Genomic DNA, 26,910 nt, shown 5'->3' with positions numbered 1-26,910 from the left:
GGAGGGAGGAGGGAAGAGGGTTCAGGATGGGGAACACAGGTATACCTGTGGCGGATTCATTTCTATGTTTGGCGAAACTAATACAATGTTGTAAAGTTTAAAAAAAAATAAAATTAAATTAAAAAATATGCCAGCAAATTTGGAAAACTCAGCAGTGGCCACAGGACTGGAAAAGGTCAGTTTTCATTCCAGACCCAAGGAAAGGCAATGCCAAAAAATGCTCAAACTACCGCACAATTGCACGCATCTCACACGCTAGTAAAGTAATGCTCAAAATTCTCCAAGCCAGGTTTCAGCAATATATGAACCGTGAACTTCCAGATGTTCAAGCTGGTTTTAGAAAAGGCAGAGGAACCAGAGATCAAACTGCCAAAATCTGCTGGATCATCGAAAAAGCAAGAGAGTTCCAGGAAAACATCTATTTCTGCTTTCTTGACTATGCCAAAGCCTTTGACTGTGTGGGTCACAATAAACTGTGGAAAATTCTGAAAGAGATGGGAATACCAGACCACCTGACCTGCCTCTTGAGAAACCTGTATGCAGGTCAGGAAGCAACAGTTAGAACTGGACATGGAACAACAGACTGGTTCCAAATAGGAAAAGGAGTCCATCAAGGCTGTATATTATCACCGTGCTTATTTAACTTCTATGCAGAGTACATCATGAGAAATGCTGGGCTGGAAGTAGCACAAGGTGGAATCAAGATTGCCAGGAGAAATATCAATAACCTCAGATATGCAGATGACACCACCCTTACAGCAGAAAGTGAAGAGGAACTGAAAAGCCTCTTGATAAAAGTGAAAGTGGAGAGTGAAAAAGTTGGCTTAAAGCTCAACATTCAGAAAAGGAAGATCATGGCATCTGGTCCCATCACTTCCTGGGAAATAGATGGGGAAACAGTGGAAACAGTGTCAGACTTTATTTTTTTAGGCTCCAAAATCACTGCAGATGGTGACTGCAGCCATGAAATTAAAAGACGCTTACTCCTTGGAAGGAAAGTTATGACCAACCTAGATAGCATATTGAAAAGCAGAGACATTACTTTGCCAACAAAGGTTCGTCTAGTCAAGGCTATGGTTTTTCCTATGGTCATGTATGGATGTGAGAGTTGGACTGTGAAGAAGGCTGAGCGCTGAAGAATTGATGCTTTTGAACTGTGGTGTTGGAGAAGACTCTTGAGAGTCCCTTGGACTGCAAGGAGATCCAACCAGTCCATTCTGAAGGAGATCAGCCCTGGGATTTCTTTGGAAGGAATGATGCTAAAGCTGAAACTCCAGTACTTTGGCCACCTCATGCGAAGAGTTGACTCATTGGAAAAGACTCTGATGCTGGGAGGGATTGGGGGCAGGAGGAGAAGGGGATGACAGAGGATGAGATGGCTGGATGGCATCACTGACTCAATGGACGTGAGTCTGGGTGAACTCCGGGAGCTGGTGATGGACAGGGAGGCCTGGCATGCTGCGATTCATGGGGTCCCAAAGAGTCGGACATGACTGAGCGACTTAACTGAACTGAACTGATATTTGTATATTAATCACTTTTCTGTTTCTATATTTCTCAATTTTTTTAAGTTAAAAAAATACATTTATTTTCCTTAACTCACTGGTGGCTGGATATTCTATTGCCAGATATTTGAAAGCTGTCTTCTACAATGATCTAAAGCAATGCCTCCCAACTTTCTGAAGTCACAGAGGCACAGAGAAATGATCAGATTTGTCTGTGACATTGACTTAATGAATGAAGCCACAGACATCCAACCCCATAGGTTCTGACTAGTTTAGACTCCACTTCCTCCCTGGAACCTCAGAGACTGAACATCTCAAAACTTCTATAACTCAGTCACGAGACATCAGATGGGAAGCTCTGTTCTGTTATTTTGTGTTTTTTTTTTTGTTTGTTTGTTTGTTTTTAATTTTATTTTATTTTTAAACTTTACATAAAAATTTTAAAGAAGTCAAAAGATTTTTTGCCTCCAAAGGCCACATCCACCATCAAAGATTACATACAACTGCCAAGTTTCAAAAAGTACATTAGAGACCATTAATTAGATAAACAAAACTTCCCTTAAATCCTCCATCTGCTTGACAATGGGAGAAGAATCCCCATTGTTATGGAAGGAGAATGGAGGAGTTTGGTCTATCACATAATTATCCCAGAGACCCAAGTCAATGAGTTAACCTTAAAAAACTATTAAACTGCAATTTTAACTTTCCTCAACAAATCAAGGGAAAATATTACCAATGTGCTCTGAAGGCATCTCATTTCCTGAGTAGAGTCCTCAATAGGCACTGACTAGATACTTTTTGGCTTCCCTCCTAGTTCAGTTGGTAAAGAATAAGTCTGCAATGCAGGAGACCCCAGTTCGATTCCTGGGTTAGGAAGATCCGCTGGAAAAGGGAAAGGCTACCCACTCCAGTATTCTGGCCTGGAGAATTCCATGGACTGTATAGTCCATGGGGTCACAAACAGTGGGACACGACCGAGCGACTTTCACTTTCAGATACTTTTTAGAAGGGAAAATAAAACTTTAATACAGATATTAGCTATTTAATAAAATCAAATCGTGTTACATTTGAAAAATAATCAAATGTATGTTATTTCATTTTAAATGGCCCCCAAAATATAGACAGTCTACATCTTTTGCTTGCAGAATTCCTTATACTAGTACATTCATAGGCTTTTTGAAAGCAAAAGTAGAAAATCAAAACCCACGATTAATTTAAAATACCTTAGCAAAATATCTCTCCCAAACAAGCTTCAAGTAAAATACAGCATGTGAGAACTTTCCTGAATTTTACAGAAATGGTGTGTCTGTGCCACACAAACAGTTTAGTTCATAGTCATTTGTTTCTAGATATACGATCTTTTAAATTCATACTCTAAAATTTTGAGTAGTCAATTTATTAAAAAATCAGTAACATTTATTTTGTGCTCCCTGCACCAAGTCCACCCATTATGCGCCCAGAGACGGCCACTCACTGCTTGCTGCACTGGATCCATCGGTCTCCATCCTTCCCACAGTTGCCCTTCTCGGTGCCTTCCGTATTCAGCTTTTCATAACAGAATTTGTCAGACCCTGAAGCCTCTTTTGGAGACGAGCAAGAAAACAGAATTACTTTTAGTTCTCTTTGTTATCCATAACCAATACTGTGCCAGTAAATCTTAATAACTGTTGCTCCAGAAAAAGGAACAAATTCCTAATTTGTAGCACTTACCCATTTCCATGGTGTAAATCTCCACAGTGTAATACATGGCTAATTTTAAACTAAGAATGTGATGTCAATCGGCTTCTAAAATTCCTGAAAATTTCACCCATGGCTCTTGCAAGCTAAGACAGAACAGCTCAAACACACCGTTCTCTTTTAACTTGGGAGACAAATTTATTCCCAGTTCTTGTTGGTGGGTTTGAGGATGGGAGGTAGGATTAATCATCAGCAGGAATTACTGAAGTGACACCAAAAAAACTAATAAACATTCTTAACCCTGCTTTCTATTGGTATCAGGAAGCATTATAAAATCTGAGCTTGCTGAAATTTTGTTGGCATTTGGATTTTGATATTTCGACTTTTTTGAAAGACAAATATACCTCTATCATCTTTCCCTTGTCAAAACTGAACCATTGAAAGTAAATCTTTCAGTTAAATGATATTTGCCAAACACTAAATCACTTGTGCATGAGTCCTAGTCCCCTTGGGGTGCCTTCTTCTCCTGGTAGGTGACCCAGTCTTTGCCAGCAAGACAGAGCCATTTCTCTCTCTTCCAGTCTGGACCTCATTAACTGAAATTCACTGGCAAGACAATGAAAATGTCAGGAAGAGAATGTGTGTACTGACATGTAGGGAACATACTGAGAAAATGACCATGTACCCAAATCTCTGTCTGTATATCAGGAAGTACTTGTGTTTCACTTCAAACTGAGATAATCAATTACAGAATTAAAAAAGAAAAGAAAGCCTGGTACTTTCCTAGGATAAAAGAATGGAAAGCTACCTTGAAGTGGTGAATGGTAAATCCAAGGTATAAAGAAAATTACCCAAGTGGATTGATAATGAGCATGACCACCGCACTCAACCCAATCTCATCAAGTGGGCGTGCCATCTGTTCTGCCACAATCACGGAATAGCGCTGTTCAGTTCTGATGACACGTCTTCAACGTCAGCAGTTGTTTGCTGTGGCTATGTGACTATGATTCACCATTCTCTTCAGCCTTTTCTAGTTTTTTTTTTTTCTTGTTTTAATCACTCCCAATCAGCAAGACTGGCAGCAAAGAAAACTAAGAGAAACCTGAGTGAGACCACCAAGCAGGAAACATGACCTACTTGTTCCCCAGATGTACTGACACTGGATGTCCCGGGTCTTGCACTCCCCGTTGTAGCAGCGGCCCTGAGGACAGAATGCATGTTGTAAGGTACAAGGAGCTGGTCCCATTTCCCCCCCGATTCTCAATGCAAGGTCTCCTTATTATTGTTTTAGACAAAGTTGGGTTTTTCGGGGTACCCTAGTATTTTCACAATGAAAATAAAACTCACAAACATCTTAAGAGACACAGAAGAATGAAAATTAAAATCTAAAACACAGAACAGACCTCACTGTACAGCTCAAGTCCAACTAATCATCTAAAATTTTATGGAAAACAAAAATGGGTGCATTTCTTTGAGTGACACCAAAATGATTTTTAGGTTTTTTTGTATGTGAATGCTTAGGTCATAACATAGCTTCAGGAAAAAAAAGCATTACCATATACTACCATGTTTTCCCATAATAGGCTAAAATGATTAAAGATAGTTACAACTCCATAAGTTAGATCTCTAATTCTTCAGCCATTACTTTTTTTCCCCACACTGTCAATCTGGACAGTTTGCACCCAGAGATAAATATATTTAGTATTTTATATGATATGAAACAACTCTGAGTTAGAAGACCAATGCAATAATTTCCTGTTGTTTGAGCTGCAATTTGCCATCAAAATTACATTCATCCAAAAAGAACCCCTGAAAACTGAGCCTTTCACAAAATCCCAGTTAAAACCTGTGGCCCAGCATACCTGATTTTGATTGCATGCATATCCATCTTGCTTATGAAGATTTGGTGGGCACTGAAAAATATATTTTTAGTTAACATTCAATATGTGAAGTACTTTCAGATTATTTGCACAATACATTAAAATGCAAAAAAATTTAAGGATGATTTTATTACTATTTGTAAATTGTGTGCTACACATCATTCATATCAGTAAAGTTTGAAATAAATGTAAAAAAAAAAATACAACTTATAATTCGAAAAACACAAGTAACTCCTTAAACAGCTAATCCAAATTTATTCTCCAGTCATTGGTAAAAATGAATCAATCAGTCAAAGCAGTGGGTGCTTCTTATGTTTGTTTTCCATGAGATGCATTAGAATAATTTACGTTCACTTGCCCACAAAGTTCAAAAGAGAAGGGATTAAAATGGACAATGAAGGGAACAAATCAGCTTGTTACACAGGAGTGGATACGTTCAGGAACTAATTTACAAGACCTCGTTCAGCTCTATGAAAATGTCAGATCTGCATGTGACACCCATGACAGTCACCTCCATGCCACATTACTGAAAAAGAAATAACCAGCCCTTCAATAAAAGTGCTATATCTCCATTACATTTCTCACCTCTCAAACTATAGACTTGTTAAAACAACTGTGACATGATAGTTCTTTCTTTTTCCAGGTCTATTTATCAAATAGTTTTTTTTTTTTAAGTACATTTCAATTTTCCCTAACATTATCCTGGATAATTCACATTTTTACTCTCTCTTCATCTTATTTATCACATTTAAGAGAGCTAAAAAAAAAAAAAGTTCAAGTCAAAGGCTCTGCTACAGCATTCAAAACAAATACTAAAAGGGGAAAAAAAAAGCCCACAGTTGCAGTAAGTGAATAAGAAACATAGCAATACCCTGTGAGGTCCTCCCTTGATTTTCACCTTCTCAGTAAATGACAGTCCCACTCTCCCAGTTGCCCAGGCCCCAAACCAGGGAGTCATCCTGTGTTCCTCTCTTTTATTCACACTCTCTTTCTAGTCCATCGACAAATCCTGGTAGCAATATCTTCAAATATAATTACAATCTGACCACTTTCCTCCATCTCCACCGCTAACAGCTGGTCAAACCCAAAACTATCTTCTCATCTGATGATGCAACCACCTCCAACCGATTTCCCTTCATCCCCTCTAGTCTCCTTATAGGTGACAGAGCTACCAGAGTGTCCCTTTAAAAACCTAAACCACATTGTTGGGGGCCGGCATGAGGCACTCCGCCCATGGCAAAGGTCATGAGGAAGGAGGCTCGACATACGCAAAGGCGGGATCGAGCCTCAGGAGTCCCCCTGGAAATCCTCGAGCATCTACCCCCATAACCAGAGCCTGCCTACTTTACTACTTTGTGCTCTCACCTACACCTCTGACTTTATGGGGGGCTGTCCCCCACCACCTCTTTCGGAGAAGGAGTTAACTTAAAGCTCCAGTTGATAAAAACCCCTGGGCGTGACAAGAGTGTTTTAACCTACAAACTCCTCTGAAGGTTCTCTAGCCTGCCTGACAGGCTTGTCCGGCCACATGTGATTGCTCACAGCCTCCCAACCATGAGAGGCACAAGATGCTTTAAACCTTCTAAAAACAGGTTCCTTAGAAAAGTTAGAAAATTATTAGTATAAGTATAATGGGCTGATTAGAAATCATATTGGTGAAGGGTTTTTCATTTGTTGAGCCAATGTTTACTGCTAAGTCTCCACATCCCCTGCCCTTATACACATTAATGAATATATAGAAGAAATAAGTATTAACCTTTGATATAAATCACGTTAGACCTTAGGCTAAGTAAATTCTTTCCTTAACTAAAACCCACTACACCCTCACCCTATAGGAATGTAACTTTATTTGGGTGGCGTCTGTTTTAAGAATAATCACCCCTGGAGAAATAAGTGTCCTGGTTGACTGACCGCTGTCACAAGGAGAGGGTCGTAAATTGTCAGCAGGCCCCCTGGCCAGAAGATGATGTAACACCCCTAAGACCTCTGTATACATTTGTATGAAGCACCTGACTTTGATAAAAGTCAGGACTGCTGACCCCGCGTGACTTTTGCATAACATCTCAGTGTATAAAAGTAGACCATGGAAAATAAAGAATTGGGATCAGTTCCTCGAAAGACTGGTCTCCCCATGTCTCTCTCTCTCTCTCTCACTCTGGTTGAGTCTCTATCTGGAGCGCGGAACCCACCATGCTTACTAATTATGCCTGGGCTTCTAAGATCCGACCGGGGAGGCCTCAGTGTCTCCTCTCCTTCGGGAGAACGGAAGGACGCCTGCGGCCTACGTAAGTGGTGCAAGCTTCTTGTCTTGAAGTTTTATTGGTCCCCCGCGTAAACCAAGCTACTCAGCCTCTTTTCTCCACTGAATTTTCCTACTGAGCTATCCTTATTCTATTCCTTAATTAACGTTTAATTAAGCAGTTGTTCCCTGACCCTCGCCTAGCCGTCTCTCCTTCGAATACCCTGGATCAGCTGGGGCTGGTCCCCGGCACCACATCATGTTGCTCTTCTGCTAATGGCTTCCCAGTCTACTCACTGGTCTTCCAAATTCGTGATCTGCTCCCTACCTGACCTCATCCCTACCTGACCTCACATGAATGTACCAGCCACGCTGTCAACCCATGGTCTTTGTTCTTGCTCTTCTTCCAAGCTTTCCCGCAGATTTCCGCCCAGCTTGTTCTCTCAATTTTTTTAGGACTTTGCCTGAACATCAGCATTTCAGAGAAGCCTTCTTTAACTATGTCCTCCAAAACCATAAACTCCCCCATTTTAGCATCCTCTGCTCCCCATTCACTCTTTTACTTATCACCAAACTTTCACCTATCTCTGCTCAGTCAGTTCAGTTGTTCAGTTGTATCCGACTCCTCACGACCCCATGGACTGCAGCATGCCAGGCTTCCCTGTCCATCACCAACTTTTGGAGCTTGCTCAAACTCATGTCCATCAAGTCGGTGATGCCATCCAACCATCTCATCCTCTGTCATCCCCTTCTCCTCCTGCCTTCAATCTTTCCCAGCATCAGGGTCTCTTCCAATGAGTCAGTTCTTTGTATAGGGTAGCCAAAGTATTGGAATTTCAACTTCAGCATCAGTCCTTCCAATGAATATTCAGGACTGATTTCCTTTCGGATTGACTGGTTTGATCTCCCTGAAGTCTAAGGGACTCTCAAGAGTCTTCTCCAACACCACAGTTCAAAAGCATCAATTGTTTGGCACTCAGCTTTCTTTATAGTTCAACTCTCACATCCATACATGACTACTGGAAAAACCATAGCTTTGACTAGATGGAAGTTGGTTGATAAAGTAATGTCTCTGCTTTTTAATATGCTGTCTAGGTTGGTCATAGCCTTTCTTCCAAGGACCAAGCATCTTTTAATTTCATGGCTGCAGTCATCATCTGCAGTCATTTTGGAGCCCAAGAAAATAAAGTCTCTCACTGTTTCCATTGTTTACATATCTATTTGCTATCAAGTGATGGGACCAGATGCCGTGATCTTAGTTTTCTGAACGTTGAGTTTTAAGCCAATTTTTTCACTCTCCTCTTTCACTTTTATCAAGAGGCTCTTTAGTTCTTCACTTTCTGACGTAAGGGTGGTATCTGCATATCTGAGGTTATTGATATTTCTCCCAGCAATCTTTTTTCAAAATTAATTCATTAATTTTAATTGGGGGCTAATTACTTTACAATGTTGTGGTGGTTTTTGCCATACATTGACATGAATCAGCCACAGTGTTAATGTGTGTCTCCCGGCAATCTTGATTCCAGCTTGTGCTTCTTCCAGCCCGTCGTTCCGCATGATGTACTCTGCATATAAGTTAAATAAGCAGAGTGACAATATACAGCCTTGACGTACTCCTTTCCCGATTAGGAACCAGTCTGTTGTTCCATGTCCAGTTCTAACTGTTGCTTCTTGACCTGCATTCAGATTTCTCAGGAGGCAGGTCAGGTGGTCTGGTATTCCCATCTCTTGAAGAATTTTCCACAGTTTGTTGTGATCCACACAGTCAAAGGCTTTGTTTACTGTCCCCTTCCTGATGCAGTTTATCTACTGCTCCCATCCTAATGCAAGCTCCATGCAGGCAGGGATTTTCTGTCCTTGCTCCCTCCCTGGCACCTAGAACAAAGCTGGGCTCAATTATTATTGAGAAGGTGCTCAATGACTAGTGACTGACTGAGAAAATAAATAAATGACCTGCACAGATACAATTATTTTATTCTGCAGTATCAAGCTGTTTATCAAGGTCACAACAGAAAGATAATAGAACTAATTGAGAATTGCTAAGAAGCAGTAACTTATCAAGGAACACACGGAGATTAAAGGCTTTGGTTCTACAGCTTTCTAAAGAACAACCAATTTTCATACCAGTTTTCATTCAACCTTATGGTAACTATTCAAAAGATGTAATTATCAGCATGAGAACTTGGTTTACTGGACCAGCTGCACAAAAACAGAGATTCCCTATGGTCTCTTTCATTCATCCAAATCACTCAAAACACCATCATTATCTTATTAATCAACTAACAGTAATTACTTACTCCAAGGTGAATGCAACCACACTGAACCAAAATGCAAAAGAAATGTCATTTGCTGAATACACACATCAGGGTCTAAACTTAACTTGTCATATTTGACTTTTGTGATGTTTCAACAGGAGAAAACTAGTAGGATTTGAGAAAATTCAAAAAGCTCTCATAAACTGTCATAACTACATGGAAGAAGATTTCTAATCTATTTTCAGTTTAGGCTAATAAAAGCCAGTTGTTTAACACTGAAATGTTTAACAAAGGAAATTATCAAATGTCTATTGCTCTTTGGAGACATTTAAAATAGAAGAACCATAAATCTGTGTACTTTATTCTGCTTATGAGCAGAGCTCTGGATTCGGTCTCTAAATGCCATTTGAGGGACTTCCCTGGTGGTTCAGTGGTTAAGAATCTGACTTCCAGTGCAGGGGAAAGTGAAAGTGAAAGTGAAGTCATGTCCGACTCTTTGCGACCCCGTGGACTGTAGCCTACCATGCTCCTCCGTCCATGGGATTTTCCAGGCAAGAGTACTGGAGTGGGTTGCCAGGGGACATGGGTTCAATCCCTGTTCTTGGAACTAAGATCCCACATACCACAGGGCAACTATGCCTGCATGCCTCAACTAGAGACACAGCCAAAAATAAAAAAAAATATATAAAAAATAATACTGATAAATAAATGCCATTTTTACACTGTGCAGGAAGGTCCAACTGAGGCTAGCTTCCACAGTGCAATAGCCTTTAAATGTGCTTATTTTAAATTGTGTTATACTCCCATTTTGATGACATATTTTATAGTTTTTAACAAAACATATTTCCCATATTTTTCAAAAATATCTTTATTAGATCATCCAGATTGTTTGCCCAGAATGTCTCTCAGTTCCACGTCTTATTCTCTTTTAAATTGTGAATTTAAAAGCAGCTCAGAAGCATCAGTAAATGCTAATATAAAAAATAAGCAGAAATATACTGTGAAATAAAAGCAATAAATACATAATGTCACCAAAAGTACTGATTTTCAGAGATGCACAGATTCTGAGACATCCCATTTTAATTATTATTAGTATCAATTAAATTCAAAGTTTCCTGCTTCTTTCAAAACAGAAGAATTACTGTGTGTTGGGGATCGGGGTGTGGTGGTATTTAACTCCCTCTCTTCTACTTATCTAGTTCAGGTTCCTTCTGGTCAGAGAAGGGAATTGTTACTAAAGGAACATGCTATTCTAATATGTCACTGAGCATTTAACAGTACAATTTTCACCTTGGGACATGAATTAAAAAGAATATTTTAAAATTTTAAATAAAATATTAGATTGAACAAGGACCCTTATTATAAAGGGTAAAGCCTATGACAATTCAGGAGTTAAAGGCTGAAATGGAAAAACTATACTTTTATACTTTGGCCACCTGATGCGAAGAACTGACTCACTTGGAAAGAACCTGATGCTGGGAAAGATTGAAGGTGGGAGGAGAAGAGGACGACAGAGGATGAGATGGTTGGATTGCATTACCGACTTGATGCACATGAGTTTGAGTAAACTCCAGGAGTTGGTGATGGACAGGGAGGCCTGGCATGCTATAGTCCATGGGGTCGTGAAGAGTTGGATACGACTGAGCACTGAAATGAACTGATACTTTTAAAAGAACTGAACACACAAAACCAAAACCATATACGATGGATATAAAAACAGCCTCATTCAACAAAACTAAAATTGTAACTCAGTGAAATAGTGTATCAGAAATGTCATTATTCTTGTCATAAATCACAGAATCCACAGTTCTTACATACCGCCACTATAGTATTTAAAAATTGCAAAGAAATCAATTTATGTATTTATATGTAAGGACAGATATGCATAAAAATCACAAAAGGATAGCCTGAATACAGTTCACTATACCATAACCTTTGTACTATATCCATTTGAATCAAGCCTCAGAATATATACATCAAAACCTTTCAAAAGGTTAATTAGGAAATTTTGTTTTCCTCTCATGTTTCTTTCCAGGGAGGAGAACTCAGTGTTATTCCAGTTACTCTCTCCTCCTGTGCTCACTTCTCCAAGCAGGTATAGCAATTGACAGGTTGATGGATAAACTTCAGAAGAATTACTCCGCATTCTGGCTCAGTTCTGCCATCTTCTCTTGCCTACTCACATAATTCATCCTCTCTCTACTGCTCCTCCATGGCATACAAAGCAAGGGCCACCTTTGCAAGGAGAGGTCATTCCAGGCCCAATCATGTCAATAATCTGTTAATACAGCCTAAATTCGGGATCTGTAAAGAGGCCCATTTAGCCCTCACACTGAGCTATGACTTTCAACTTGGCTCTTTGCAATAACAAAAATAATATTTTAGTTTCTAGCTACACTCTATCAGGAACCACATGTAAATCACAATACCTGGCAATAGGTAATTCTGCTCTTGAGAAATTTACCCTAAGTTGCTAACTCCAAACAAGAAACACTCTTTAAAATGCATAGAGGGACTTCCCTGGTGGTCCAGTGGTTAAGATTCTGCCCTTCCTATGCAGGGAGGGGAGCAGGTTTGATCCCTGGTCAGGGAACTAAAAGCCCGTATGCCAGAAAAAAAAAAATTTTAATACAAAGAGATTTATAGCCTTATTAATGATAATAATGAAATGCTGCCACCAATCTAAATATTCACCACTGGATGTAGAAGTGACTGGTAAATCCACATGGCTGACTTTCATGCAACTGTAAAGGGAATATTTATAAAAACTGTATCATAGCATGGGAAAATGCTGTTGAAGTAACGTCATAATAAAATTGAAGGTAGGATGAAGTCGAAAATTCTTACCAAGCCCCTACGCCTGACTCCTGACTTCTTCCCTGAATCATTTCCACTATTTCCCAGCTATCCCTGCTTCCATTCCATCTCTTGAAGAAGCCATGCTTCTGTACTCACTGGGTTTCATTAATTTATTAGCCTTTCTAACCCAGCAGAATGCAAGCCTGGGAAGAGCAAGGAGTTGCCTATTTCAATTCCTCCCAAAGCCTGGCATTCAAAGCAGTGCTTGAGACACAGCAGGGGCTCCACAAATATTCATTGGAATGACAAAGACTTAAAACAACACGATGTAAATGTTTAAAAACATAAAAAGTAAAGAAGGAATGCCGAAAGGCAATCTTAATGACAATGCAATAATTTTAACATGAAGAAGATCATGCCAAGTGTGTGGGCCATGAAGCCAGCGCTTCATACATAAATGGAGAGATGGTGAGAGACTGAGGACTTCTGCCCCCAATCCCACTTCACTACAGCAGTGCCACGCTTTCAGATTTCTACACTGAGCTTCTGTCCAGAATTTTGTTAAAAGAAAGGGTTTTGTGGCTCAAAATAGTACCATTAGTGCTTTATCAGTGTGAGCCTACTGTTTTAGATGTGGGGACCAGAACATTGCTGATACATACAACTGTACCAATTAATTGGATATAAGCAATAATAAAGCAAATTAATTATACAGGGGAAATTTGGAAGATAACAGATTTTTTAGGCCCAATAAATATTCCTAAAATAAAAGCATAGTAGGAGCTAGAAACTACTAGAAAACAGAACAAAACAAAACCAAAAACCCCAAAAGAACCAAATCATTTTCACACATGTAATTCAAATTGAAAGCATTATAATATGTATTTGCAAATAAGACGCATTACCTAAAACTCAGTTTGCCATACCTGGCCAGAGTCTCCAGTACAATATTCAGTAATATCACACCCATTCACAGCATCCCGACATTCATATCCTCGTGGCTGAAACTGCAAATCAAAACTCAATATTAGGAACCAGTATTAATATTTCAAGAGTCAGTATTCTTGTATTCACCAGAAAGCATGACATCCTTTCATAACCCCTGCCAAACTCTTTTTATGAATCAGCAAGGTAGTTTCAGAATAGAGATAATGCCCCAAAACCACTCTCTGTAGTAAATATGAATCATTAACCAAGGCATTAAATGTTCAGATTTCAAAATCTGCTGTCTCAGAGTATTATGTTTGGAAAACACTGTGATAGCAATTATGTAAAGAAGACACACTGGTGTGGCTGAAGACAAAAGAACTAAACACTAAAATATAAATATAAATGTTTAGGACCTCTCTGAAGGCTGATATACACACCCAATCTGCACCAATTTATCTATTAGCTTGGATACTAGTCTTGCTTTAGCTAAATATATACAATCAGATTTCAATTAATTCATATGCATTCCCTTCAGTGATGCCAGTGAATGACTGCTGAATACAAGACATTTTGTTTGTCTAGGAGAGGGGTTGGTAAAAGATGAAGGAAAGAGTCCATCATTTTCAAGCAATTTATAATTTGCTCGGGAACATAAGGCAAGAAAATCTAAGCTGGAATCTTGTAGAATACCACATGCCTAATACCCCTTTGGTATTGAATGAAGTTAAATCATATTATTTTCTGGTTTTAAAAAAATTAGGATTATAGAATGAGAAAAACAAAGATTTTAAAAATGACTTTTTAAAAATTAACCAGAGGTTTCCAAAGATAGAACTATATTTCCACACAAACAAAAGGTGTGCATATACACATATAAACTTACATACATATATTACTTCCTTATCTGGCTCGTTTGCCTTTCTGCTGCTGCTGCTGCTAAGTCACTTCAGTCATGTGCGACTCTGTGCGACCCCATAGATGGCAGCCCACCAGGCTCCCCTGTCCCTGGGATTCTCCAGGCAAGAACACTGGAGTGGGTTGCCATTTCCTTCTCCAGTGCATGAAAGTGAAAAGTGAAAGTGAAGTCGCTCAGTCATGTCCAACTCTTCGCAACCCCATGGACTGCAGCCTACCAGGCTCCTCCATCCATGGGATTTCCCAGGCAAGAGTACTGGAGTGGGTTGCCATTGCCTTCCCGTTTGCCTTTCTAAGGGATTTTAAAAATCAAATGTGAAAATATAAGGACTAGGTTTTATGCTCAGGCTCTAAAATAAATTAGGATGAGTTTTAAAGGAAAAGTTTGTTAGTGGGACATATTACGAAAAAGACCACAGAAGTTGTCCCTCTTCTATTCAACCATTTAACTTGGTTTTCACCCATGTTAGTAGGGCAATTGCCAATGTTTATTTTGGAAGGATTATAGGTATATTTTCTTAGGGAGGTACTGGAGAATAGGATTATTGGTTGTTGTTCAGTCACCCAGTCATGTCCAACTCTTTGCCACCCTATGGACTGCAGCACACCAGCCCTCTCTGTCCCTCACCATCTCCCAAAGTTTGCCCAAGTTCATGTCCATTGCATCAATGATGCCATCCAGCCATCTCATCCTCTGACACCCTCTTCTCCTTCTGCCTTCAATCTTTCCCAGCATCAGGGACATTTCCAGTGAGTCAGCTGTTCGCATCAGATAACCAAAATACTGGAGTTTCAACTTCAGTATTAGTCTTTTCAACGAGTATTCAGGGTTGATTTCCCTTAAGATTGACTAGTTTGATCTCCTTGCTGTCCAAGGGTTTGTTGGTAGTGAATTATAACAAAGATAATTGTAGTAACTCACAGAATTTGGGTAGATTTATTGATTCAATAAAATTGCTGGGCTAATACACAGTGTCCATCAACAAAAGTGTGGCAAGCTGTACAAATACTCAAGGTACACATTGCAATATTTGGCTAATATGTCATTGATAAGAGAGATGAAACTTTCAGAGAACTCACAAGACACGAGGTATTATTGCAGCAAGGCCCATCGCTGCAGTGGGCCCCATTGGAGAGAGAGCATTTCTTACAGCACAGTCCATAGCATTCCTAGAGAAAACACTTCATGTGAGTAAGTGAGGAAACCCACCCACTGGTCATTCTATATTTTCTCCACATGTGACATGCATTATTCACATGAGGAGATGTATATAATGGTAAGCAAATATTTTAGGAAAGAATTAATCATTTTAGTGGTAGATTCCTTCCTGCTATACTTCTCAGCAAAGTATCTTCTAAGAAAGGACTTTTGTACCAATGCTATGCTAAGTCACTTCAGTTGTGTCCAACTCTGTGTGACCCCATAGACGGCAGCCCACCAGGCTTCCCCGTTCCTGGGATTCTCCAGGCAAGAACACTGGAGTGGGTTGCCATTTCCTTCTCCAATGCATGAAAGTGAAAAGTGAAAGTGAAGTCGCTCAGTCGTGTCCGACTCTTAGCGACACCATGGATTGCAGCCTAACAGGCTCCTCCGTCCATGGGATTTTCCAAGCAAGAGTACTGGAGTGGGGTGCCATACCAAAGAGTAAGCTTATTTTTTAGCAGGCATCCTACCCTCGGTTAGCTCTATTATAATTTTAATATTCAATCTAGCTTTACAAAGACAAAAATATTGCACAACACAGAAGGAATTTTCATAAGTTGGTACAACTTGTCTGAGATGAATATGAGCCATGAATTTTTAAGAGATATGAATTTGATTAGAAGAATGTGTTAGGTTTCTTCAGACAGAGCCATAAGGACGTGTTTAATTCTAAAATGTCTGAGCTAGGATTAAGCATTGATGAGAGAGTTCAGAAATAAAGGTAGTGAGGCCACAGTGAATGATGAGGTAGACTTCTCACTAATGCTATTGCTGTTTGCTCTGGGTAGAAGACGTGCTGAAAGTAGAAAAGATTTCTTATACTTACCACATGGATACCACAATCACACTCCTCCCCAGCTTCTACGTATCCATTTCCACATTCTGTGGGCTCAAATAGCTGAAAGAGGTTAGAAAGATAAAGGGAGAACATTTCAATTTATCACAGAAAATCAATTTTCCAGTTAGGTTATATACACACCCTATAATCAGCTATCACATGATATTCCTCTATGACCTATTGTTATGGCATCTTACAAATTTATCTGTGTGAGAAACACTGTTCATTTATTAATAACACTTCTAAAAAACATATTTTAAATGGAGGTACTATGTCTTGGAGGATTCTCTGGTGGTGGGCTCCAGAGATGACCTCTACCATTAGTTACTTTTTATAGAAATAAGCTGTCAAGATGAATAGATCACTTTTCATATTTACTAATGGAGTTAAAATGCATCTCTAATAAGACTCACAGGTACCTAATTTCTGACTTATATCCAGACAGCTGAGAAGATATAAAAACTGTCAAAAAGATAAAAATGCTTCAGTCACAGCTAAAGGTGATATATGCCATCAAGTAAATGCAAATAAACTTAGGGGAAATGTGTTGCTGGAAATCCATGCCCATCATTGTCACTGAAAAGAAAACTGCACCATCTGAACCATATTAGGCAAACATGTAGGCATATGCACAGAGTGTAGAAATTTCTCAATCATTCCTGGAGTGATGGAAGAGTCAAATTCCTAGAATAATCCACCCTCCTAAAGCTATGAACTTGATTGCCAAATAAACTATATTACAGATCAGTTGTTCAGGCAACTGATTATTTATGAGAAACATTTCCATTTCCCATTACCAGGGGCAAGATTTTTCTGTGTATGTCCACTACACTCAGGTGAAGACTGGAACAGGGCATTCCAATCCAGATGTTCAGAGCCAGGTATCTGAGAGAGAGCAGCACACACCCAAGGAAGGACTGCCTCCCACTGAGTCCACCCAAGGAAGACCCGATCTTCCTTCTGCTTCCAGGAGGAACGCTGCTATAAAAAGCAAGGAAGGTTTCCAGGATACTTGGGTGGGGCTTCCCCATGGGAAAATCCAATGACTAAAATCAACAGTCCTCATTTCTGTGATATTCTGATCAGCAGAGAGGAGAAAAGACAAAGGCAGACTAGAACATGATCGCTCTTTGTATCAGGCCTCCCATGTAAACCACTACTAGATTTCATTCCTAGGACTCTTCTTCCATCTGGAGACAGGTCACTGTTACAAATCAGATGGCAAACACGACAGCTGAGAAGGTTCCCAGAGAACAGAAAAGATGTCCATAGATAATGTGAAAATAACACATAAAACATGCATGTGTGTGTGTGTGTGTGTGTGTGTGTGTGTATGTGTGTGTATGTGTGTGTGTGTGTATCCATTGACTATAACACTTGGGAAAAAGTCGGTTCTTTCATGTGTGTTAGTCGCTCAGTCATGTCTGACTCTTTGCAACCCCATGGACTATAGCCCACCAGGCTCCTTGTCCATGGAATTCTCCAGGCAAGAATATTGGAGTGGGTTCCCATTTCCTTCTCCAGGGGATCCTCATGCATATATATATATACATCCGTGACTATAACATTTGGAAAAAAGTCCGTTCTTTCATACATGCATATAAACCATCCCACTGTAATCCACAGGGGCTTTTAAAAAATTATTCCAATATGTCACTTAAAAAGACAGAATTCCATATTCACTAACTGCTAAAATTGAAGACATATAGGTACTTTTTAATTTAGTTTCCACGTTATTGGAATAATTTCCTTTGTACTCTCAGGCAATCTCAGAAATCTAATGATGGATCCTTATACACACACTAGAGCTCTTAGTATTTCCAAACAACTCAGTGTTGTTTCCTCAGGCGTGATGCTTATAATTAGCTGGTGAGCTGTAAGGCAGGTAAAATTAGCCATGTACTTTGCAATTCATAAATGCCAGCAGCTCACATTAATTCATTATTACTCACTGCACCTGTTTTAAACACTCTGAAGCTGTCAAATTTCTGTTGCGCTGAGATCAGTGCCATGAAAGGCAGGCAACTGAGTTTAATGATGCAAGGTCACTTTAAAATTCCTGTTTCTTTTTCTGCAGCCTTGCTGAGATTTTATACAGATGTCAGGCATCAGAGTATCAGCCTTAACTTGGCAGTATCACTTAATTATGGGGATGGGGATAAATTATTCTGTCAGTTATCCACATCAGTCACTGTTTTCTTTTTAAAAGCTAACATGACTTCACTGCTCTCTCAATTGCAGAGCATTAAATATTTTGCAGAGCAATGGACTGTATTTGACTCATGATGTAGTGTCTTAAAAGGAAATATGAAATGTGCAATGTTAGAATGTCTATGGCATCTGCTAATTTGCACCAGTCCTGTCTTTTTGCCTTTAAGCAACTTCATTTGGAATGATTCTGCTATAGGTCTACAGTCCCAGATCCAAAAGCCCGGGAGCTTAAGAATTCTGGCATTGCTGGATTTTAGAAAAGTATGATGCATTTACTATGTTCTGCAAAAGAGCCCTGAAAAGCCTGGTATACAGCCTAGAATTGAACACACATTAACATTTCTGCAATAAGATTTATGAATATTTACACTATGAGGGTTAAATAAAATTTTTCAGTTCGGGACAAATTTTACTGTCCACTATGTTTCCTGCAAATTCATAAAAAAAATTTCCAATCTTCAGAGCTTTTGAATGAAGGAATTGTGGATAAGAGGTTGTTGCATTGTATACAGTAATAGTAATGAAATGTCATTGACAAATGGACCTTCTCAAGTAAAGAAATACATACATACAAATATGCATGTATGTATGCATAAGATCCATAAATACTTTGGGTCATTTTTTTTTTGGCTAGTTGATATTAGCAATGCTTTCTATCTGGGAGAATGGACCATTCCTCTCCTCCCTCCAAAAAAAGAAAGAAAGAAAAGCCAATAAATTATTTATACCCCTAGAGAAAATGTCAAAGGGAAACAGAATTTTTGTCAGAGTAATGGTAATTACTAAAGGAATATATCTTACTAAATTACTAAAGTAATGTATCTTAATCTAACTCACTATCTCTTGGCAGCAGGATAAAGACCCTAACATGAGAACTTCAAGATATTTTAATTGAAGGATTGTCTGTCTGTTTTTTATAGGGGAGGACTGAAAGGAGATACAACCAGCACTGAAACACCAGAGTTTCAAAACAGTGAAGCTGTGGTCTTGTCATTCATTAAAACAAGACTCACTTTTCAACATGATGAAGCCTTTTATAACTAAACATTAATCTGATTGGAAAGAAAACTGCTTTCCAAAACAAGTATCTGACGTTTGGCATATTTCCACCGTTAAAATAAAAAAAATTTAAAAAAAAGGAGAAATAAGCACACTTTCTAAGTTACTAACCTTTGTTGGCCTGTTGAAAAGACAGGCTCCACCCCCTCTCAGTAAAAAGTCTCTATATTCCAAAATACTGCACTTTGAGAACTTTCTGGAATGAGATACCCTGAGAAAATAAACAATCAATTATGTAAATAATTTACCCAAAACAGTCATCAAAGAAGAAAATTAAAACCTTTGAATTAGAACAAAAGGATCACTCTGGATTCACATGAAGTGAAGTAGCTCATTTGTGTCCGACTCTGCGACCCCATGGACTATAGCCTGCCAGGCTCCTCCGTCCATGGGATTCTCCAGGCAAGAGTACTGGAGTGGGTTGCCATTTCCTTCTCCAGGGGATCTTCCCAACCCAGGGATTGAACCCTGGGTCTCCCATGTTGCAGGCAGACGCTTTACCGTCTGAGCCACCAGGGAAACCACCAGGGATTCACGTGATTCTACACAAATTTTGCAAGGCACTTATGTTCAAACTGTCAAATAAGTATGTGTGCTAGAGCCTGTAAAAACAGAAATCCAAAGGAAGTCACAGATTTGGGAGGCTAGGTTACAACCTCCTTAGCAGTCAAGCCCTTTTGTGCTCAGACTTGGTTTTTTGAGAAGTTCATCCCAAAACTTCATCTAGGCTGTAGAAATGTGGTCACTTTTATTTGCTCTGTCTCAATAAAGATAGAGAAGGCAATGGCAACCCACTCCAGTACTCCTGCCTGGAAAATCCCATGGACGGAGGAGACTGGTAGGCTGTAGTCCATGGAGTTGCTGAGTCAGACATGACTGAGCGACTTCACTTTCACTTTTCACTTTCATAAATTGGAGAAGGAAATGGCAACCCACTCCAGAGTTCTTGCCTGGAGAATCCCATGGATGGCGGAGCCTGGTAGGCTGCCGTCTACGGTGTTGCACAGAGTCCAACATGACTGATGCGACTTAGCAGCAGCAGCAGTAAAGATAGGGCTTCCCTGGTGGTGCTAGTGGTAAAAAACCCACCTTCCAATGCAGATGTAAGAGACGTGGTTTAGATCCCTGAATAAGGAAGATCCCTGGAGGAGGGCATGGCAACCCACTCCAGTATTCTTGCCTGAAGAATCACATGAACAGAGTAGCCTGGCAGGTTATAGTCCATGGGGTCACACAGAGTTGGACACGGCTGAAGCATTTAGCATGCACATAGTAAAGATAAGCACTTTATTTTTTTTGCCTCTGAACTAAATAAAAGGAACTTAGGAACCTATAAGATTTTACTTTGGAGGAGGGAATTGTAAGAGTCAATTGATTAAAAATGTTACATTGCAGGCTTTAGCAACAGAACTAAAAGGAAACCCTAAAGAGATGTGTTAGACTATGTATGTTTTTATATGTATATATACACAATCAAACCAGAATTAGGGTAAGCTCCTTCTGAATTAGAATTAGGCAACAGCTCCTTATTCTCAACATACTACTTGGTAATATCCATGATTTTGCAGGAATATAATATTATAACAAAAGGAATATAATATAATAACTTCTTTGTGAATTAATTAACCAAATTTCTATCACTATGTCAGATGTGACACTATCTATCACTACATGCTGTGGCTGTAGTGTGTAGTTGCTAGTGTGCCCGATTCTTTGCAACCCCATGTACTATAGCCTGCCAGGTTCCTCTGCCCATAGGATTTCCCAGGCAAGAATACTGGAATGGGTTGCCATTTCCTTCTCCAGGGGATCTTCCTGACCCAGGGATCAAACCCATGTGTCCTGCTTGACAGGTGGATTCTTTACCACGGAGCCACGTGGGAAGCCCAGCAGAAAATACATATTAAGTTTAAATAGTTTTATTATATCCTATGGAGAGTCAGTCTAAAAATTCATTTAGAAATTGGAAGTTCAGAAGACCTCTCTTGATAGAACCAATGAATGGTGTTACCTCAAAAAAGCCTGACGAAGCAATAATGTTGTGAAACTATGGTACCATAGAAAGGGAAGCATCAAAGTTAACAGTCAGGTTTGAACTAATTTCTAGAAGCATGCACTCTAGAGTAGCAGGCATAATGGCCGAGTCTCTCTTCAAGCCTTCATGCTCACACACCTCGTGTTCCCCTGAGCTGGACTCCTGGCAGGGAAATAAGGAAGGGACTCTGTAAAAGTAGGTCAGGGAGGGGGCAGGACCAGAAATGGTGATGTGTTGAGCAGATGTCTGACATGGGCACAGGAAGTGGGAGAGATACGAGTGAGGAACTTCTTCTATTTATTGGGAGGGGGCTCTAGCTTAGGAGGCCTTGGGGCAGTGGCTGCAATGGGGCAGGGGTCCCTGGGAAAGATTATGTTTCTAGGCCTTGGTTCACAGATGTACTAGCAACCCTGAGACAGCTGTTCTAGTTTCCAAAGAGGAGTTAGGTGAGGAAATGTTCAAATGCCTATCAGTAGAAGACTACCTAATTTAGTCGTGATAAATCTATCTCAATTTAAAGTCTTATTGATTATATAAGGAATACAGTATAATTTTATTACGGTAAACATGTCTATTTATGAGTTCCTTAAAATATAAATTGTTGACTAAATGGGTTTTCACTGACAGTTAGACAGCCAGCTTTTATCCTAAGTGTACTGAAAAATTAATGCAACCACTCAACTTAGAAGCACTTAATCATGTGCTTCTTTTAACGGTTAATAGAAGTAGAAGCAGTTACTTTATTTTACTTTTATTACCAACTTTAAATAAAAACCTCAAAGTACAAAGTGAACCTGCTATTTCATTTTTTAAAATATCAGATAATGAATTATTGAATTTATTTTAAGGCTGAGCTTAACAGACCAGTATCTGAGAGACTGTAGCTGATAACAGATACCAATTTCAGTAATACATCACATGCAGGTACAATGAAAATTTACCCTGTTTCTTCCATGATGCAGCCACCCCAGGATTCTGTGCAGTCACATTCTAGTCCAGTGAAACAATACAAAGCAATGGAAGAAAAGGGAAACAACAAAAGTCACATCTTTAATTTGCATCATAGCTCTTAAAATAATTCCTTATTTCCAATTCCATGTCAAATGGGTACAGAACATGATGTCTCACCAAACAAAACCTATTTCTTTCTCTTTTTTTTGGTTGGAAAGGAAAGGTTGCTTTAATCAGGAAGCCAGAAACTTGGGGAGAAGGCAGACTCATGTCTCAAACCAACTCTGAAGATTCTGCTTGGCCATGGCAGTTTTTTAAGGGAAAAAGGAGAAAAAATTTCAGTGAGTTATGAGGGCAAGAGGTTGGATTCTGCATCATTTTCCATTGTGTGCAGACTGCCTGACTCCTGATCTTTCTTCAGATGCTATCTTGCCCAGCTGATTTGCCTGCAGGATTGCTAAGGGGCTGCTGGGGGTGGAGAGCTAGTCATTCTTTAACTCCTTAATTATTCATTGCTACTTCTTTAATCTAGGAGAAGAATCAACAGCAAAACCTATTTCATTTAAATTAATATTTCTTTTTCCTTTCCAACAAGTGTAGCTTGCCTCCTAAGACAACAGCTGCAAGAAATAAAACTGTGCCTCTCTTCATTTTTGTAACTCAGAGAATTCAATTCAGTTTCTAGTTTAATGTTTAATGGAAAGTACGGTGGTCCAAGCTAGGCTTTACAAACTAGTGTTCTAGTCCAAGTTCTATCTGATGAGAGTTTCATAGGCAAGTGACTTAGCATTTCTTGGGTCTCAGGGTTTCCACCTCTAAAATGGGAAGGTATCTCTGTGCTCATCTCCCAGAATGGTTCTGGGGCTCACATGAGATGGTAGCCTACGTGTTCTCTGGGAACTGCAAAGCTCTACTGCACAATTCAATGAGTCCTCACTCAAGTCCTGCTAACAGAGCACACTGGACGTCAGAGAAGAGAATTCAATCTGCTGTAGTCAAAGCAAGGATCAGCCATAGGCTTGAAGAACACTAAGCTAAAACATACAGTGAAAGACAGCAATCTAAAATAGAAATGTAAAATCATCTAAATTAAATAACAATCATAAACTTAACAGAGATACCACAGATGGACATATGGATAGTGTGACAGGCTAGCCTTTTCATTCATTTTTTTCTATTCTCTTTTCTATGATAGACAAAGATATTTTTAAAGACTTCCAAATGGATTTTTAAAAATTCAAAATTCAGAACTAATCTATCTGAACAAACAATTCACAAAGGAATAAAGAATTTGAGAAAGGAAGGAACTATGCCTGGTATTAGTAATGAACCCTATTGCTCACCCTTCTCCATCATATGACTCAGTAAGATCTCTTAGCTGCCCCCAGCACTGGCTTCTTCTTGGTTCCAGGTTTTTCAAATAAGGTCATAAACCTGGTCCTACTCCTTCTGATTTTCAGGCATTGATGCCAGCCAGTGAAACCTGAATCACCTCCTTTAATGCGTACTCTGGGAAAGCAAACGCTCTGACCAAGAAATTAACAGATGAAAGTTTGTGGAGATTTGCTAAATGCCACCAGACTTAATGTACCCATAAAGTGATGACCTAATAGGCCCTTAAAGGGAATCAAGACACCCTGGATATAGATTTTATTTTGTTTCCATAACACTATCCATTAATGACAATTATTTGATAGCAGTCAAAAAGATATAAAGCATAGTATAATGTTAAGGTAGATATTTATCCTTTTCTTCTTTGGGGAGGGGGGTGGAGAAGGACACCTTTATTCCTAGTATCTGATATTTTCACAGAGGAGAGTAGATTTCCACTCAACTGCTAGGTAAGAGACTAGTTGGAGTGAATACCTCAGTCTTTTTTTCCACAGGATCACACTGTATGCTTCCTAGGCACTTTGGCCTTCTGCCACAAAAGTGTATTATTAATAGAAATTATATTTTACTATTGTACTGCTATGAAGAGGAATATAATCCAAGTTGGGTTTTATACTGATTTTAAAAGAAATTTAAAATGTTCAAGGACCCCCCCTCAAATTACTGTCAGCCTTTAACACCTCACCTCTAGAATCTCAGACTTGTCTTTCCATCTGCCTCTCCTCTGGTTAATGAGGAAAGTGATATCCAGTAGTCGCTGGCTGTCTTTTCCTACAGGATGGGATTTGTGGCTGTTTCTACTCCATCGAGGCCCTGCCAGCTCAGTAGAGGAGTGTTATTCTCTGTCACCTGCCCCCAGGATGGGATGCCTATACGGGAAGCTTCTCTAATGTTAATGATGGTACTACATAGGTAAATTTCATTAGGGTTTAAGCTCCTTTTAACTCCAGATCCTTTTTTCTGATCCAACTGAACTTGTGATGGAGCTCCACTGACATCTTGTGTCTATTCAACTGATTAGACCCTACAGGCTGAGTATTCACCTCTAAGTACCCCAACATTCTACAGTGTGAGAAAGAGCTGATCATGCCCCGAGAAAGGATGATTTTACAGACTTTGAAAGGGACATTTCTCCAACCCACACAGATTAAGAGTTACCTTAAATTGCTCATTTTATCATTTGTTTAGGGGAAGGAGATACACCACAGTTAAGCTATTATGACTTAGGAATGAAAAATATTTCTTTTTTGACCGGACATGCATTATACAGACAGAATGGCACATGAAAGTAAGAAGGTCAATGTACATACTTGGCTTTCTGCTAGAAGGTTCCCATTGGATTCCAAGGTTTTGAGCCAGGCTCTGCGATAATACTTGTGCCACTGCCATTGGAAGACCATACTGTTTTTCAGAGTTGAAAGTGTGTGGGAAACATTTGAGAGAGGGCACAAAGCTAGTTATTATTTCTTATTCATTACACATATCTTCTCAGTCCCCTAAGTAGAGCCTCACAGCATCAAAAGACGGCATATGCTCCTTATCACTTCTTCCTTGCAACTGGGCCCAAGAAGCAGAAAGCCTCTCTCACTATGTGGCATCTCTTGATGTTTTCACATGGAAACATAAAATCATAAAAGGCTGTGCCCCATTTCACTTCATACCAAACCAAGAATAAATTCAACTTACTACAAATCTGTCAAGAGAAGTCTCCACTGAATGATGGCTACTGGGATAATCTAGAACCATTATATACTCAGGAACTGACCAAGGTTTAGATTTAGTTGGTTCTACTTGGAGGGTGTGTTAAACCTAACATGGGCAGAAGAGCAGATAATTCTTTAAAAAGTCATAGCAGAAGGATTAACAAAATTATAAAAACTTATCTATAGAGGCCAAGAAATTTCTGGGCCAATCTTCGGTTTGTATCTGCCTGACAAATATGAAAAATTATCATTATGATATGAAACAATAGCTCTTTTCTAACACCAAAGATCACTTTGGGTTCTATTTACTAATACAAACCACTTACACTATATTCTCAATGTCATTATCATTCTAAACAGGCCTGAGAAGGGATGTAAACTAGGCCACAGGAAAGAAAGAAATTAGATGCACAGATAAAGCTCTACTTTAGGAAAATTGATAACATTTACCTCATTCACACCAACTCCCCTTGTGCGAGAACAAACACCTCCAAAGTAACTCAGGCTGCTCCTCTTATAGTGGAATGTCACACGCCTTAGGAAAAATAAGTGCTATTAGGAAACCAATGTAGTGACCATTATATTTCAATTTTATTCCATTAATATTCCAATTAATTCCATTAATTCCAACTTTATTAATATTCAATTTCAATACATCTATTTTCCTATACTGAATACTCCAAACCAACCTTCCTTCAGGAAGCCAAAAACTACATTTTAAATACTTCTAAATGTATGTTATCATAAATACCTTTAATGTTATGTTAAATAATCTCAGTTGTCAAAATCAATTGAGCACCTAACTAAGCACTGCATACTGGCACAGAAATTGAGGCACAAAGATAAAGAGACCACAGTCCTTGATTTTTTTTAGTAGAGACTATCTAGTAGTTATACAAAATATTGACAATTGTAAATTGCTGATTAAACACTGAGAGAAAAGCAAAGAGTAACAGGAGAGAATAAAGAAGGAAGAAGGACTTCGGTTGGTTTGATCCCAGGACAGAACCTTAGAGGACTGTCTGAAAACAGCTTAGCCACCAGCGAAGAAGTGAACAACTTATCAGACGTAAACAAGGTATCCCCTTTCTTTAGTGATGGAACATCAATTTTACTCAATAGTTCATTTCAAAAGACTATCTTTCCTAGACTCTCTTACAGCTCATTGTGGCCACTGTGATAAAGATCTAGTAAATGATTTGTTGATGAAATTGATACATGCATGTTTTCAGGAAATCTACTACAACGGGTTAGCAGGAGGGAGGGTCCTTTCACACTTCTCCCTGCCTGGCATTCCTATTGCCTGTGATGGAGGCT

At 39.2% G+C, this 26,910-nt stretch overlaps 1 protein-coding gene across 1 annotated transcript in view; it reads right to left on the bottom strand.

The window, feature by feature from the left end:
• Window positions 1–26,910, bottom strand: part of ADAM23 (ADAM metallopeptidase domain 23) — a 186,329-nt gene that overhangs the window by 18,201 nt on the left and 141,218 nt on the right. The window contains exons 12-21 of the mRNA XM_055573264.1: window positions 26,044–26,128; window positions 25,201–25,291; window positions 22,489–22,537; window positions 19,624–19,723; window positions 16,231–16,302; window positions 15,281–15,370; window positions 13,282–13,362; window positions 5,045–5,095; window positions 4,320–4,383; window positions 2,980–3,085 (exon numbers count right to left, since the gene is read on the bottom strand). Of these exons, the coding sequence (XP_055429239.1) occupies window positions 2,980–3,085; window positions 4,320–4,383; window positions 5,045–5,095; window positions 13,282–13,362; window positions 15,281–15,370; window positions 16,231–16,302; window positions 19,624–19,723; window positions 22,489–22,537; window positions 25,201–25,291; window positions 26,044–26,128 (789 nt within the window). The remainder of the gene's footprint in view (window positions 1–2,979; window positions 3,086–4,319; window positions 4,384–5,044; window positions 5,096–13,281; window positions 13,363–15,280; window positions 15,371–16,230; window positions 16,303–19,623; window positions 19,724–22,488; window positions 22,538–25,200; window positions 25,292–26,043; window positions 26,129–26,910) is intronic.

This window comes from Bubalus kerabau, chromosome 3 (assembly GCF_029407905.1).
Source record: "Bubalus kerabau isolate K-KA32 ecotype Philippines breed swamp buffalo chromosome 3, PCC_UOA_SB_1v2, whole genome shotgun sequence".
Classification (NCBI taxonomy): domain Eukaryota; kingdom Metazoa; phylum Chordata; class Mammalia; order Artiodactyla; family Bovidae; genus Bubalus; species Bubalus kerabau.
The sequence above is the reverse complement of the archived record's forward strand: the minus strand, read 5'-3'. Positions and strand labels throughout refer to the sequence as shown.